The 17,354-nt window shown below is 43.6% G+C and overlaps 1 protein-coding gene across 1 annotated transcript; it reads right to left on the bottom strand.

Moving 5' to 3' along the window:
• Positions 1 to 787: 787 nt before the first annotated feature.
• Positions 788 to 5,035, bottom strand: LOC106613459 (uncharacterized). The gene is made up of 2 exons (XM_045687327.2): positions 4,938 to 5,035; positions 788 to 3,484 (listed from the first exon to the last, which is right to left on the bottom strand). Exon 2 carries the CDS (start codon positions 3,477 to 3,479, stop codon positions 1,488 to 1,490), a length of 1,992 nt encoding a protein of 663 aa, XP_045543283.2. The 5' UTR covers positions 3,480 to 3,484; positions 4,938 to 5,035; the 3' UTR covers positions 788 to 1,487.
• Positions 5,036 to 17,354: the final 12,319 nt, after the last annotated feature.

The following is a 17,354-nucleotide window of genomic DNA, read 5'->3' on the forward strand; positions in this document are numbered from 1 at the left end:
CTGAATCTCCATTCTGTTTTCAAATACATTCACCGTATTATAACACTGGCATTGGGTTTCCATTCAAACACCCTCCAAATACCAGATCTCAGCTTAGGTGAACTACTTTTCATGGTTTCACTACACAATGATGGTGTTTTGAGTCTTTCCATTTTAACAGTGTTGTTCTCAAATAGCCTACATGAGAATATTCTACCAACACAAGGGTAATGGAATAAAACAAATGTTTTATAGGCAGCTTTGTACATGGTGATAAATTAATGCCAATGCCTTAAACAGTTTTTCATGTGGATGCTTGTTTTTGTTTTGGAAGGAAACATTGCAATGAACATTTCCAAATCGAAAAATGTCTTACTACACTATGATATTGAGAAATGGTGTACTTGAGCTTCCCATTTTAGGACTGAGATAGGAGCCTCATCGTATCTGTCCGTAGTGTCCCGTGAGTCAAAAGAAAAGCATCAGCTCACCTACAATACATGAAGCTTATGTCCCCTTAAGTGATACCTTGTTTCTGCTTTTTTCAATGTGTTAATACATTTAAATGACTACAATTGGTCTTGTGATGTGTGGGGGTCATCCAAAAGTCACCTAATTTTCATAATTCACACCTGTCGGCCTACCAAGATGTCTCTGAGCAGTTAAACAGTAAGATATCAGTACCTTACTTACATTTGTGTGTGTGTGTGTGTGTGTGTGTGTGTGTGTGTGTGTGTGTAATATAAAGGCATATTAGGATCACTCATAGCTGCTAGTGGGAAAGGCAGGAATAAGATAATGTTATGACATCAGGACATTTTTATTCATGCGGTTAGGCTTACTTTCCCCAGCTGCAGAAATAGTCTGACCTCTATCAACTGGCACGTTTCTGTCTAACTAATAAGCCATGACAACGTTATTTTCCACTGGTTAGATGTTGCCAATCTTTGTATCGCTGAGAGAATGCATACTGTCACCATATGGCCATTAATTTAAGCATATGTTTTGACTTTATCCTATGATAGAGACCGGCAAATTCCTAGGAGTAATACAAGGTTGCTTAGCTTGTACTCCAGTAGTGAATTTTACCCACTGCTTAGTGGACATATGGTTCACCCAATAAAATTGAGAAATTGTTCGCTAGGTCCGTGTAGTCATAAATACCGACATCAGTTATTATCACAATAACAGTCAAAAAGAGTTAGCCTAACTCTATAATGGTCTGGCTCTTTGGACCAATGTTGTGACTGTCCTCTCCCCCTGAGAGGATCATTCTTTGTTCCTGTTGTTCAAAGCTCCTACTACTGGGAGGAAACAAGATATGCCTAATGAAGAAATCGTCAGTTACACTCTTCTAATACTAAAGAACTTCACACAATGCAGACAACGTTAGCTCGTGCTTTACATTGACAGATTTCCAAGGTTTTGTTCCACTATTCTTTTAAAAACTGTTTCGCCACAATGATACTCTCGATACATACTGTACTGTATTTTTGCATTTGGTGAGGCTACAGTTTATCTTGGTCTTTCTGCTTCCTCTCTGATATGATGGTGTGTTTCCTGTTTGTGAGTATTGCTCCTAGGTCTTCCATGGCCTGGTGGAGACGGTACATCCCGTAAATGGCAGCCAGAATCAGGGCCATGCCTGTGGCCACTAGAAGGATATGGAGAGCCATGAGGAACCCAACGTAAGTCCCATTGGGTGGCAGCGTCCACAGGTAAACCCAGCCCTTTAGGCGGTTGTTGTGCACAAACTCGAGCCCGTTCTCAAACACCACCCTGTCGTGGAAGGGCGGTGATAGGACATGGACGGGGAGCGATTCGGTGCCCATAGGCTTGAATATATAGTCGTCGTCAAGAATGTCGAGAATGTCGGCGGTCGGTGTAGCATCTGTTGTGCGCCTAAACCCAGATGTGGTGAACCTGACACTCTCAGTAGGATTTTCTGTTTGTTGGGTTGATGGAGCCTCGGGTGCAGTAGTTGTGGGTGTGAATTCTACAGCGTCTATCTCCTCAAGAGCTGTATTGGAAACAACATGGATGAGTTCAATCGAAGTGTGGGTGGTGCGGCTGCTCGAGGGTGTGGTAAAGTCACACGTAAACTCTTCGTCGAGTAGGGAACCAAGTGGGCGGAGAAGTAGAGGGTGCGGATTACGACATATCACATCTGTCCAATCACTAACCACGCCTTCATTAAGCTTTATCCAACTTGCAATGTCTCTGATGCCACACCTGCAGTCCCATGGGTTGCCACTCAGAGTAACAACCCTTACACCCCCTGCAGTAGAGAAGACCTCCCCCGGAAGGGTCCGCAGCTGGTTGTTCTTCAGCTCGATGCTGGCCAAACTGGGGTTGCCCTTAAATATGTCCTCAGAAAGGGAGCGGAGCTTGTTGTCATTCAGGAGCAGAGTGTTCATATTGGCCAGCTTGGAGAAGATATCTGGATGTAGATCCTGGATGTCGTTGGACTTGAGGGAAAGACTCTGGAGGTTGGGAAGGCAGCAAAAGAGGTCAGGGGGCAGCTCCCTCAGCTTGTTGTTGAGGTGCAGGAAGAGCCTCTCCATCCCGCTCATGTTGGCAAACAGGCTCCAGGGCACGGTGTTGAGGTTGGTGGCATACAGGTAGAATTCCTTCATCCTGGGCATGTGGCCCATCAACTTATCAGGCAGTGACAGCAGAGGGTTTTTGTAGATGGTGAGCTTGGTGAGTTTGGGAAGGTGGTAGAAGCTTTCATTCGGGACACCCTGGAGCTGGTTGGAGGACATGGTGAGGGTCATGAGGTTGCCTAGGGCCCAGAACACCTCGGGGGGGATGTGGGCAATTTGGTTGTTGTGCATTTTGAGCTCCAGGAGGTTGGCCAGCTCATCGAAGGCGCCTACCTCCAGCCGCTCTAGCTTGTTGTTGTAGAGCATGAGGAACTGCAGCCGTGTCAATGAGTGGAACAAGGTGGGGGGCAGTTGCTGCAGGGAGTTTCTCCCCAGGTTGAGATAGCGCAGGCTACTCAGTCCGTGGAAAACATTGGGGGCGAGGTGAGCGATGGCGTTGTTACTGACGTCCAATTCGTTCAGGTTGGCCAGACCCTCAAACAACACGGGAGCGATGGACTCCAGACGATTGTCATCCAGATGCAGCTGCTCCAGGCTGACCAAGGGGCTGAACACCCGGGAAGGGAGGCTGGAGAGGGCGTTGGATGACAGCTTGATGGAGAGGAGCTGCGGGACCACATGGAAGGCCTCAGGGTGGATGGTGTCCAGGGGGCTGTGGCTGATGCTTAAACGCAGCATAAGGGACAACATGGCCAGACTCTGTTCGTTCAGAACCTTCATGTTGGTGCCATTCAGCTGAAGTAGGTACATGTTGGCGGGCATGCCTTTGGGCACGTCCCTGATGTTTCCCACACATTTGACGGCCCCCTCTAGGTTGCACATGCAGCTGCTAGGGCAGACCATGCTGTCGGTGAGCAAAGGCTGGACCAGGAGAAAGAGTAATACGCTCCACATGGTGCCTATTGAAGGGAGAAATGTGTTAAGGTCAAAATCTACTGATCATCAGTATTAGGCTAGTACTGTATATGACAAGTTGCTAGATTAAAGGTGAAGCTCAGTATTTTCCAACTTCTTGTTAGATGGTTCCTCACCTTGAAAGTAGTCTATGGGCCAGAATAAACTGTTTTGTAGTCAAGCAACGTTATTATTTTTTTTAAAGGCCATATTACTTTTGACCGGTTGTAAGGAAAGAGAAAGCTGTGAAAATGACCCAACATTTTTCTGATACGATTTCAGTTTGGCTTGGATGCATATTTTATGTGGTTGAAATACTATCGGTTTTTATGATGCTGATAAAGATACTGTCTGTAGAGGTGCTATCTAACTGCTCATTCACATTCTCTCAAGATGCTGAAAGAAAGATTTCTCCACTCCTATTCCCGAGTCAAAATTTAGCCAACATTTGGTGTATAATTTTACTGCAAGAAGTGCTTAATTCTGCAGGAGTTAATATTATGGCTATGTGAGAGGTGTTGTGGAAAATATTGAGTCAAATACTTGCACAGATACCGGAACCTGTAGATTCAGTTAGACTTTATTACAAAGTAACAGAGCCGAGCAATTCCATGGAACAGCTGAATTCTCTTATCACAGAGCCCTGCCTTTATAGTGTTCCGTCTTTGCATAAGGTATAGAATCCCCTCCCTCTATATGAAAATAACTTCTCTTCACCTTTCTCCACCATTATTTTTCTGTCTCAGTTCTTGCTTCTTAATGCCCACATCTGACAGCTGTCTAGGTTATAATGGTGGCGGGGCCCTGGTCATATATGTTCCATTCCTTATATAGCCATTCTGTCTCAGCACTTCAAAGTGGGCAGTCTAGAAACGGCTAATAATGGAAACGTAATCATAGTCATGAATTTTGCTCCCACAGAGGTTATAGATTTGAGTTTCAATTCAACCTGTCTGAACATTTGGCTACAGTTCCCTTGGCGTGACATCTTGTGACTGTTGAATTTCTATAGCACCTCACAATCATCAATCATCCTCTTTTTTTTACCATTTCACCAATTCTTTCCCAAACATTACTTTTCAGGCCCTCCCTTCTCTTTATCTTCAACTCTCCATTGCGCAGCTTTTCTCTTATTGAATTAAACTCGACATTGTCCTTTTTTTGCCTGTTCCCAAAAGCATTTGGCGATTGGCGTGTAAGCTATTTGGCGCCTGTACAGTTAGGCCCTGAAGCTTCGGCTTACGCACTAATGCCAGATAGCCTAAAATAATTACATAAAATCCTCAATGTAGCCTATAAATATAAACTGCACAAGAATGATACGTTTATGAACTTAAGGTATTTTTTAATCTTTATTCAACCAAACAAATAATCAATATACAGTACTAGAGTTTCTGTACTTTACAATACACAGAAAAAGGAATGTAGTAGTAGACTGATGCAATGAATTCTGCCTACCTTTCAAACGAGACGCACCACAGCAGACTTGTTCTTGTTGTGTTGCTGTTGTTCCTTATATGCCTGGTAATTGAGAGGCTTGATAGGATGCGTCTCCATTTCCGTATCATTTATCTTAGCAGGATGCGCACACCATATGCAAGCCCGTGTTCCGGTCAACAGGCCGCTGAACGTGGGGAGATAAGACCCACATTACAATATATCAGTTATAGACTGGATGGTTGCCAATGCTGCTGCTCCCTATTCCCTGTAACATTCTTATGTAGTAGGTTTAAATGGTTTTCTCTGTTCTATTTTGGTGTGCTTGCGTGCATTTGTGTATGGTTGCGAGCTTAGCTGTTTGTCTGCGTTTTTTTGTTTTGATTAGGCCATGAGTGATGAATAATTCACCCTATCCTGTTGTAGTCAGATCTACAATTCTACCGCTTCAGGTAAGTCAGTGGTGCTTCATAGCCACACGTTTCTCTCCAATATTCCATTGTGGGTTTCTGACAGGGTAGCTGATTGCACAGGCTTACTGGTTTCTCAGATGTCCCTCCACTCCCATCTATCTCTCTGTAGGATTCAGAGAGCCCTATCATTGGTGCAACTGCCCAATGTTCAGACCTAGCCAATGACTCGGCTCCCAAATGCACCACCACAGTGACAATGAGGGAAGAGAGGCAGAGAACAAGGCAGAAAAACAAAGTCATGGGCAGAGCAATAATTCTCAGCTGAGCCAAAATTGTAGAACTGTAAATTGCATAGTTTCACCACGACAAAAAAACCCCAGGTAAAATAGAATTCAAACAATGCATTTTTGGTGCAAGATTGAATTGCCTAAATAATATGTATTTTTTATATAACAATGTGTAGATTAATATTGTTTTTATGGTGGTAATCAGCAGTTGAGACAATAACAAAGTGTCCTCCCCACCCCAGTCTCGGTAAAAAACTGAGGGATGGAGTTAGAGAAATGTAACCACTCTCAAATTCATACAGATGTAGGATCTTAATTTGGTCACTCTTTTGCTCATGAGGATTTTCCTGCCCTGGCTCAAACTGGCTCAAATGAAGATCCTACATCTGTAGACAGAGCTATGGATGCGAGGACTGACCATCCACGATATCAAAATGATAGTTTTCACCATGTTTTGAGGCTATACAGGTACCCCCCCCAAAAATGTACTTATAAGGCGTGTGTACCTCAATGGACTTTCTCACTCTCATACTGGACACGATTATTGCCAGATCTTGTCTTTGCGACTGAGTTGTAAAGGTGTTTCATTCAGGCAAAAGATATAGCCTAAAGAGAGCCAAACATTTCCAAAACAGCCCTGGTCCTTACATTTACATTTTTTTGTAATTTAGCAGACGCTCTTATCCAGAGTGACTTACAATTCAGGGGTTGATCTAACCATTTATTTATCTATTCCTGGAGTGACATAATCACTGGTAGCCAAGACACAAGCTAGCATGATAATATATTATTTATTAAATGAAGGAAACGGTAACACAGTCATCAAAGCAATAGTGATATTTCATCAAAGCAATACTGATATTTGACAATGGAAAGTACATGAATTGCGTCACTGCACCCATTAACCACTAGAGGAAGACAAAGTCAACACGTTGAGAAAAGGACAGTTACTCTGGGTGTGGAAACATGGACCAAGTCCTTTGTCAGCAGACTAATATGTTAGGTTGTGACAACAATACTTTCCATTCTTGGAGAAATGCTGAGAACTCCTTGTCATCTCAAAAGTTGGAGTCCTGTAGAGAAGCCTCTGAAACATTACATCCAATACAGAACTGGCGATCAAGTCCTTTCAGTCGTTTGAGGTAATTATACACTACAAGGTAATTATGCAATACAACACAAATAAAATGTCACTTATGCCCACCCTGATTTAGACCCAACAGTCATTGAATCTATTATAAATACCTGTAGACCCCCGATATTGCGACATCAGCACAGAGGTTACAGCACAGTGATGAGTACATTATAGTATTTGTATATTAGTTATGTTACAACCTTTAAACATTTGGTAATGGGTGAGTTGTGTTGATGTCTGTGAGCGTGTTGAGTCTTTGGAGTGTTAGGGCAATGCAGCAGGACTCTGAGGTTCTTCTCTCCCTTAGGCTGTCATACACAGTACTTCCAGAAACAGGCTGTGGACACAGAGAAAATATTGTTCAGTCTCTTGCTCTATTACAAGGAGGAATATAATTTTGTTGTAAAATGAAGACCACTATAGTAAATGAAATGTGTTATGACTATGAAATCAGTGCCATCGCCGACAATAAGCAATAAGAAACTTACGCTCAACCCTTTTCCTCGGTATGGACTTGTCCTCTGCTAGTGTGTTTGATGAGAGCTCCCTTTCCAGCTCTAAGTCCTCCTTCAAAGCCTCTATCTGTAAGGAGAGAACAACAGCGGTTACAGACGGCCAAAGGATCCCTGTGTCGGTCTTTATGGAAGGTGCCTGCTCTCAGGTAAGGTCATCACTATCCAAGGCCATGAGAGATTATGCTGCTAGAGCTCTCATTTGAACTCCGTCAGACAATAGGTAGATTTGCTTGATGTAAAGGCTAAATCCCAGGGGAATTTTCCACAGAATGAACACAGTGTCTCAGTCAAGGAGAACTATGTTTACCTGTTCATCTCATAAACCTTGCTTATAAAGCATGCCGCCTTCTCAGCTGGAGGAAATATATGACTGCACAGAACACACCAAGTGCTTAAACTGTTGCACTCCGTGTGTACAAAACACTTGAATGACCTACCTTCTTCAACTCCGCTAGCTTGTTGGCAAACTCTAAACCTGCAGAGAAGAACAAAATGTGTTAGCACAAATGGCAAACCTGAGAAACAGTCCATGTAATATTATATATACACATCCTTATATTTTTTACATTGACAAACACTGTATTAGTGTGTGAGTGTGTGTGATATACTGTGAAAAACCTTACCTAAAGCATCATTTCTTTCAATAGGTTCTAAGCTTCTATGTAGTAACAACGCTAGAATCTTGTTCTGGGCATCTGTGTCTCCTCTTTGGGGATATACATGGTTTCCTGAATATGTGGGAAAAAAACGGCAGTACATCTGATTTACTATAAACAACTTCAAAAGCACCTAGTGACCATAAATATATATAATTACACAATATCCCCTTTTAAACTGAGCCACATTCACAGTGTAGTATTAGCAGTATTGTTAGACGAACACAGTTGAATTGGCAAGCGAACACTAAATGACTTTGCCATAGAATACCAACAAAATAATTATTCATATGCTTTTGCATGCTCACAGTATAACAACTGACAATGCATGCAAACAGCTGGGAATGAACCCATAGTTGTAACCAGCGTCCTCAGACTGCCTACATCTTCAGGTAGTCTATGCCTCAAATAGGCCAGCAGCTGGTACACATTCATTCACCAAACCAGCAGACTCACCAGGGTTGAAGATGCTTCTTCCCTCCACACTGACTACCCCTTGTAGAAGCAGAAAAACTAGCAGTCCCAGCCAGTAGTTCACAGAGACAAAACTGTCCATGTCAACGAAGCAACGGTCCCAAAGAAGTGCTTACTGTAGTATCAACTCGTTCTCAACCTGCCCCAGCAATCCACTGCCTTTGGTCCATCCCAGCTATACTTTTATCCTGTCAGATGTGGAAGGAGGAGGGGGGGGGGGGGGCAGGCAGTCAGCCCCCCCAGTGCACTCAATCAATAGTCACCATGGCTTTCGTCAATGGACCACCGTCCTTTGCAAGAGGGACCATGTAGCGGCTGACAGAAATATGACGATCTGGATCCGTGGCCAGCGGCTCTTCATCAACACGACAGATACAAAGCCAGCAGAGTGAGAAAGTTGTCTATCACCTGTTTTTTTTTACGGGAGATGGCAGTCAGATGTTCTTGGCACTTTCAGTCCTTTTCTTTTACATGAATTACTTCCTTAAGAATATAGAGGGAGAATCTTGGACGGGGAGAAGAGGGGGAGAAGTGAATTGATTCTGTCCCTATAAAGTGCACCATGCCCAGAGATGAGCTCTTCAATCTTGGCTCCAGGTCTGAGCATCGGCACCAATGTGGGGCTGATTGAACATCCATCACCGAGGTCAAACCACGTGACCCCAGCTGTTGTAGCCGGAAATCACGGCTCACAACTCTGTCAGTATAATGGCTGCTGTGTTTATGTATGGCAGTTTTAGTTAAATGAAGTGCCTGGCCCCCATTTTGATTGGCCTGTTTCTGTCATAAAGCTTCTTGAGTGCTGTTTTCATTGACACCTTTGTCTTCCTCTGAGGAAGTTATTGACGTCTAGCTGTGCCTCTCATCCCAAATAAACGTCACATATCCTTATAATACGGATTTCGAGGCTTGAGGATTTAGTGAACCTGGTTGAGTGAGTCACAGTGAATTAACCTTGTAACATCAAGGATATATTGCATCTTGTGAAACAGTCTAGTCCTCTTGTGGAAATATAGTCAATAACTTGATGGATCTCCAGGCATGACTCACATTGCAGAGCAAAACGTTCCTAGACACTGTCTGTACCTCTGGCTGTATGGTGTACTTTTGGAATCATTCAATAAATGAAGTTCTATAATAGTGTCAACTGTCAAAGCAGATGGTGTTATGTCCTGACAGATTGCTCTGATGAAAGCCATATCTGATATCCTTGAAGTAGTACATCTATAGGGAATCATTTGTTTCCTTCTATTGTGATAAGAAGTAATTTGACAATCCATTTTTGAACTCAAATACAATTTTATTTTATTTGTCACATGCGCCAAATACAACAGGTGTGGACTTTACCGTAGACTTTACCTCCCTTTCCCAACAATGCAGAGTAAAAAGGAAGAAAAGATTAGCAAAGAAAAAAAAGAAATACTTTATTAATAAAATAACAATAACGAGGTTATATACAAGAGTACCGGTACCGAGTCAATGTGCAAGGGTACGAGGTAGTTGGGGTAATATGTACATGTAGGTAGGGGTTAAAGTGACTAGGCAATCAGGATACATAATAAACAGAGTAGCAGCAGCGTATGGGTGCCATCAATTACCTTAAATTCTCAGAGATTCAATTATATTTCTGAGAAAAAAATATGTTGCAGGAATGCTAATCTTATCTGTTTCGAACAACAGAAACGATTTCAGAACAATCTGAGATGGTGGGTGTAGAAATCCTCTTTCTTGTGCTTTTTTAGGAGGAACAACCAACATCAATATGTTAAGACTGCCAAGGCTCAGGGAAAGACCCAGATGCAGACAGTTTCAAAGTAACAAAAGTGTATTACTCAAACAGGGGGGCAGACAAACGACAGGTCAAGGGCAGGCAGAGGTCAGTAGTCCAGAGCAGAGTTCGAAAGCTACAGAACGGCAGGCAGGTTCAAGGTCAGGGCAGGCAGGTTCAAGGTCAGGGCAGGCAGAGGTCAGTAATCCAGGGTGGTATTGCAAGATACAGAACGACAGGCAGGCTCAGGGTCAGGGTAGGCAGAATGGTCAAAACCGGGAAAGCTAGAAAACAGGAACTAGAGACAGACAGGAGCACGGGAAGAAACACTGGTAGGCTTGACAAAACAAAACGAACTGGCAACAGACAAACAGAGAACACAGGTATAAGTGTATAAGAACACAGGTATAAATCAATAAAAAAAAATGTTAAATGAAGCAGATGCTAAGCTACAGAACTGTTTTGCTAGCACAGACTGGAATATGTTCTGGGATTCCTCCGATGGCATTAAGGAGTACACCACGTCAGTCATTGGCTTCATCAATAAGTGCATCGATGACGTTGTCCCCACAGTGACCGTACGTACATACCCCAACCAGAAGCCATGGATTACAAAGCAACATCCACACTGAGCTAAAGGCTAGAGCTGCCGCTTTCAAGGAGCGGGACTCTAACCCGGAAGCTTATGAGATATATCGAAATGCCCTTTGACGAACCATCAAACAGGCAAAGCTTCAATACAGGACTAAGATCGAATCGTACTACACCGGCTTTGACGCTTGTCAGATGTGGCAGAGCTTGCAAACCATTACAGACTACAAAGGGAAGCACAGCCAAGAGCTGCCAAGTGACACAAGCCTACCAGATGAGCTAAACTTCTATGCTCGCTTCGAGGTAAATTCCATGACATTTTCAAACTCTCCCTGTCCGAGTCTGTAATACCAACACATTTTAAGCAGACCACCATAGTCCCTGTGCCCAAGAACACTAAGGTAACCTGCCTAAATGACTACCAACCCGTAGCACTCACGTCTGTAGCCATGAAGTGCTTTGAAAAGCTGGTCATGGCTCACAACAACACCATTACCCCAGAAACCCTAGACCCACTCCAATTTGCATGCCCGCCCCAACAGATCCACAGATGATGCAATCTCTATTGCACTCCACACTGCCCTTTCCCAGCTGGACAAAAGGAACACCTATGTGAGAATACTATTCATTGACTACAGCTCAGCGTTCAACACCATAGTGCCCTCAAAGCTCATCAATAAGCTAAGGACACAGGGACTAAACACCTCCCTCTGCAACTGGATCCCGGACTTCCTGACGGGCCACCCTCGGGTGGTAAGGGTAGGTAACAACACATCCGCCATGCTGATCCTCAACACAGGGGCCCCTCAGGGGTGCGTGCTCAGCCCCCTCCTGTACTCCCTGTTCACTCATGACTGCACGGACAGGCACGACTCCAACACCATCATTAAGTTTGCCGACGACACAACGGTGGTAGACCTGATCACCGACAATGACAAGACATCCTATAGGGAGGAGGTCAGAGACCTGGCCGTGTGGTGCCAGGACAACAACCTCTCCCTTAATATGATCAAGACAACGGAGATGATTGTGGACCTCAGGAAAAAGAGGATCGGGCACGCCCCCATTCTCATCGACGGGGCTGCAGTGGAGCAGGTTGAGAGCTTCAAGTTCCTTGTTGTCCACATCACCAACAAACTAACATGGTCCAAGGCTCATCGCACTCTAGTGACTCCTTGTGGCGGGCTGGGCGCCTGCAGGCTGACCTCCGTCGTCAGTTGAACGGTGTTTCCTCCAACACAGTGGTGCGGCTGGCTTCCGGGTTAAGCGGGCGGGTGATAAGAAGCGTGGTTTGGTGGATCATGTTTCGGAGGACGCATGACTTGGCCTTCGCCTCCCGTGCCCGTTGGGGAGTTGCAGCAATGAGACAAGATCGAAACTGGGGAGAAAAAGGGGGTAACATTTTTTTTTTAAAACAAATGTTGAACATCAATTGATAGTGACAGAATCACACATTAGTTCCCAAGCAAAGTAAAAAAAAATGTCTCGTCGGCTTTGAAAGGTTGTAGCGCTGCCTCTGAATGTCATAAAGACAAACCAAAGATATCCAATATACATCGGAGTCACGTTTTTCCCTGGCATTTTACAGCTTGTTTCTACCATTGCGGAATAAATCATAATTTTAGATTGCTTTATATACTGCTCAAAAAATAAAGGGAACACTTAAACAACACAATGTAACTCCAAGTCAATCACACTTCTGTGAAATAAAACTGTCCACTTAGGAAGCAACACTGATTGACAATACATTTCACATGCTCTTGTGCAAATGGAATAGACAACAGGTGGAAATTATAGGCAATTAGCAAGACACCCCCAATAAAGGAGTGCTTCTGCAGGTGGTGACCACAGACCACTTCTCAGTTCCTATGCTTCCTGGCTGATGTTTTGGTCACTTTTGAATGCTGGCGGTGCTTTCACTCTAGTGGTAGCATGAGACGGAGTCTACAACCCACACAAGTGGCTCAGGTAGTGTAGCTCATCCAGGATGGCACATCAATGCGAGCTGTGGCAAGAAGGTTTGCTGTGTCTGTCAGCGTAGTGTCCAGAGCATGGAGGCGCTACCAGGAGACAGGCCAGTACATCAGGAGACGTGGAGGAGGCCGTAGGAGGGCAACAACCCAGCAGCAGGACCGCTACCTCCGCCTTTGTGCAAGGAGGAGCAGGAGGAGCACTGCCAGAGCCCTGCAAAATGACCTCCAGCACGCCACAAATGTGCATGTGTCTGCTCAAACGGTAAGAAACAGACTCCATGAGGGTGGTATGAGGGCCCGACGTCCACAGGTGGGGGTTGTGCTTACAGCCCAACACCGTGCAGGACGTTTGGCATTTGCCAGAGAACACCAAGATTGGCAAATTCGCCACTGGCGCCCTGTGCTCTTCACAGATGAAAGCAGGTTCACACTGAGCACATGTGACAGACGTGACAGAGTCTGGAGACGCCGTGGAGAACGTTCTGCTGCCTGCAACATCTTCCAGCATGACCGGTTTGGCGGTGGGTCAGTCATGGTGTGGGGTGACATTTCTTTGGGGGGCCGCACAGCCCTCCATGTGCTCGCCAGAGGTAGCCTGACTGCCATTAGGTACCGAGATGAGATCCTCAGACCTCTTGTGAGACCATATGCTGGTGCGGCCTGGGTTCCTCCTAATGCAAGACAATGCTAGACCTCATGTGGCTGGAGTGTGTCAGCAGTTCCTGCAAGAGGAAGGCATTGATGCCATGGACTGGCCCGCCCGTTCCCCAGACCTGAATCCAATTGAGCACATCTGGGACATCATGTCTCGCTCCATCCGCCAACGCCACGTTGCACCACAGACTGTCCAGGAGTTGGCGGATGCTTTAGTCCAGGTCTGGGAGGAGATCCCTCAGGAGACCATCCGCCACCTCATCAGGAGCATGCCCAGGCGTTGTAGGGAGGTCATACAGGCACGTGGAGGCCACACACACTACTGAGCCTCATTTTGACTTGTTTTAAGGACATTACATCAAAGTTGGATCAGCCTGTAGTGTGGTTTTCCACTTTAATTTTGAGTGTGACTCCAAATCCAGACCGCCATGGGTTGATAAATTGGATTTCCATTGATTATTTTTGTGTGATTTTGTTGTCAGCACATTCAACTATGTAAAGAAAAAAGTATTTAATAAGATTATTTCATTCATTCAGATCTAGGATGTGTTATTTTAGTGTTCCCTTTATTTTTTTTGAGCAGTGTATAATCAGGTCCATAAAAAAGAATCTAAGTCTTAAGCTATGCTTTTAGCCATTTTCTTTAACAAAAGCCACAAATCCCTCACCCTCTCAATTCAAGCCCTAGTTTTAACCTAGCACAACAAGCCCTTTACAGACACTGAGATATTTAAGGAGTGCATGGTAACTGAAGGAATTGGCTGACAAAATCTATGGATAGTAGAATATAATTGAGTCTGTCAAACAGGTAGGCCTATCTCTTGTTTCTTGAATAGGTATCAATAGGCTCCAACACTAAGCCCTCTTGTTGTTAGTAGCCTAAAGTCAAATTAAAATGAAGACTGTTTAAATGAATTATAGGCCTCGAAATGGCCTACTTTCAGAACCCATGCGGTGTTCATCCCTGCGGCTGCCTCTTCGTAAGTAATGTACACTTAATATAAACACAACATGCAACAATTTCAAAGAATTTACTGAGTTACAATTCATATTAGGAAATCAGTCAATTGAAATAAATAAATGATGCCCTAATCTATGGATTTCACATGATTGGGAATACAGATACAGTGGTAAAAAAAGTATGTGAACACTTTGGAATTACATGGATTTCTGCATAAATTGGTTATCAAATTTGATCTGATCTTTATCTAAGTCACAACAATAGACAAACAGTGTGCTTAAACTAACAAAACACAAATTATTGTATTTTTTAAATGTTTTATTTAACTAGGCAAGTCAACAAATTCTTATTTACAATGACAGCCTACCCCGGCCAAACCCGGACGACGCTGGGCCAATTGTACGCCACCTTATGGGACTCACAATCACGGCCGGATGTGATGACTTCTCCAAAAGCTAATTGGAGTCGGGAGTCAGCTAACCTGGAGTCCAATCAATGAGACGAGATTGGAGATGTTGGTTAGAGCTGCCTTGCCCTATAACATTTGAGTTTGCTATTCACAAGTAGAATTTCCTGATGTGAACCATGCCTCGAACAAAAGAGATCTCAGAAGACCTAAGATTAATAATTGTTGACTTGCATAAAGCTGGAAAGGGTTACAAAAGTATCTCTTAAAGCCTTGATGTTCATCAGTCCATGGTAAGACAAATTATCTATAAATGGAGAAAGTACAGCACTGTTGCTACTCTCCCTAGGAGTGGCCGTCCTGCAAAGATGACTGCAAGAGCACAGCGCAGAACGCTCAATGAAGTTAAGAAGAATCCTAGAGTGTCAGCTAAAGACTTACAGAAATGTCTGGAACATGCTAACATCTCTGTTGACGACTCTACGATACGTAAAACAGTAAACAAGAATGGTGTTCATGGGAGGACACCACAGAAGAAGCCACTGCTGTCCAAAAAAACATTGCTGCACGTCTGAAGTTTGCAAAAGTGCACCTGGATGTTCCACAGCGCTACTGGCAAAATATTCTGTGAACAGATTAACCTACAGTTGAGTTGTTTGGAAGGAACACACAACACTATGTGTGGAGAAAAAAAGGCACAGCACACCAATATCAAAACCTCATCTAAACTGTAAAGTATGGTGGAAGGAGCATCATGGTTTGGGGCTGCTTTGCTGCCTCAGAGCCTGGACAGCTTGCTATCGTTGACGGAGAAATGAATTCCCAAGTTTATCAAGACATTTTGCAGGAGAATGTTAGGCTATCTGTCCGCCAATTGAAGCTCAACAGAAGTTGGGTGATGCAACAGGACAATGAGCTAAAACACAGAAGTAAAATCAACAACAGAATGGCTTCAACAGAAGAACATACATCTTCTGGAGTGGCCCAGTCAGTCCTGACCTCAACCCGATTGAGATGCTGTGGCATGACCTCAAGAGAGCAGTTCACACCAGACATGCCCAGAATATTGCTTAACTGAAATAATTTTGTAAAGAGGAATGGTCCAAGATTCCTCCTGACCATTGTGCAGGTCTGATCCACAACTACAGAAAAAGTTTGGTTGAGGTTATTTCTGCCAAAGGAGGGTCATTCAGTTATTAAATCCAAGGGTTCACATACCTTTTCCACCCTGCACTGTGAATGTTAATACGGTGTGTTCAATAAAAACATGAAAACGTATAAATTGTTTGTATTATTAGTTTAAGCAGACTGTGTTTGTCTATTGTTGTGACCTAGATGAAGGTCAGAACAAATTTGATGACCAATTTATGCAGAAATCCAGGTATTTCCAAAGGGTTCACATACTTTTTCTTGCCACTGAATGCATCAGTTGGTCACTGATACCTTTTTAAAAAGTAGGGGCATGGATCAGAAAACCAATCAGTATCTGGTGTGACCACCATTTGCCCCATGCAGCGCGACACATCTCCTTCGCATAGAGTTGATCAGGCTGTTAACTGTGGCCTGTGGATTGTTGTCCCACTCGTCTTCAATGGCTGTGCGAAGTTTCTGGATATTGGCAGAAACTGGAACATGCTGTCATACACGTCAATCCAGAGCATCCCAAACATGCTCAATGGGTGACATGTCTGGTGAGTATGCAGGCCATGGAATCATTTTCAGCTTCCAGGAATTGTGTACAGGTCCTTGTGACATGGAGCCGTGCAATATCATGCTGAAACATGAGGTGATGGCGGCAGATGAAGGTGATGGCGACTAGGGTTGCAAAGGATCGGAAACTTTCCGGAAATTTTGCATGGGAAGTTAAGCCTGGGAATTTGGGGAATTTTGCTTAAATTCATCAAAAAAGTGAGCTTATAACAGTGAACCTTTTTTGTGGGATACACATAAGGCAATTCTAGGCCTTGTTGCATATTTTGGTTAAACGATCCCCAATTCAATGGAATTGCAACCCTCTGCATGCACAGTGCAGACTTCTATCACATGTACAGTGCACACTTCCATCACATGTACAGCTGATTCTCAAGATCTTGCACACTAATGAGATGCTATTGAACCCACACTACTACACTGTCTGAGCCAAGGACTACATGCTTTCTGGTAAGTTCTGATTACAATACTGGGTGGGGTGAATAAAATTGTTATGACATATATGTTTTTTTTGTTAACTAGTAAATAGTAGCCTACAGCAAAGTGTGTTTAAATCATTTCTAACTTGTTAACAATTTCTGTTAGTTAGTTTTTGCTACCATGTGGGTTTTAGCTTGCTTGAGCCTGCTAACTGAGGAGTGTTAATTCACCTGTTTAAATACATGTTTCATTTTAAAACATGTATCTTACAAAGGAGTTGTTTAATCTAACTGCTTAACTATTTATCTGTACATGGAATTGTAGTTGTTGATTTTTTACACATTTTGTTCTAATCTTTACAGGAAAATGCCACAGGCACTATCTGATGTGTGGAGACATTTTACTGCAGCTAATGTAGAAGGAAAAGCTGTGTACATTTGCAAATAATGTGGCAAATCATATGTGAAGAATGCAA

Source organism: Salmo salar, chromosome 10, assembly GCF_965601325.2.
Source record: "Salmo salar chromosome 10, fSalSal1, whole genome shotgun sequence".
Taxonomy (NCBI): domain Eukaryota; kingdom Metazoa; phylum Chordata; class Actinopteri; order Salmoniformes; family Salmonidae; genus Salmo; species Salmo salar.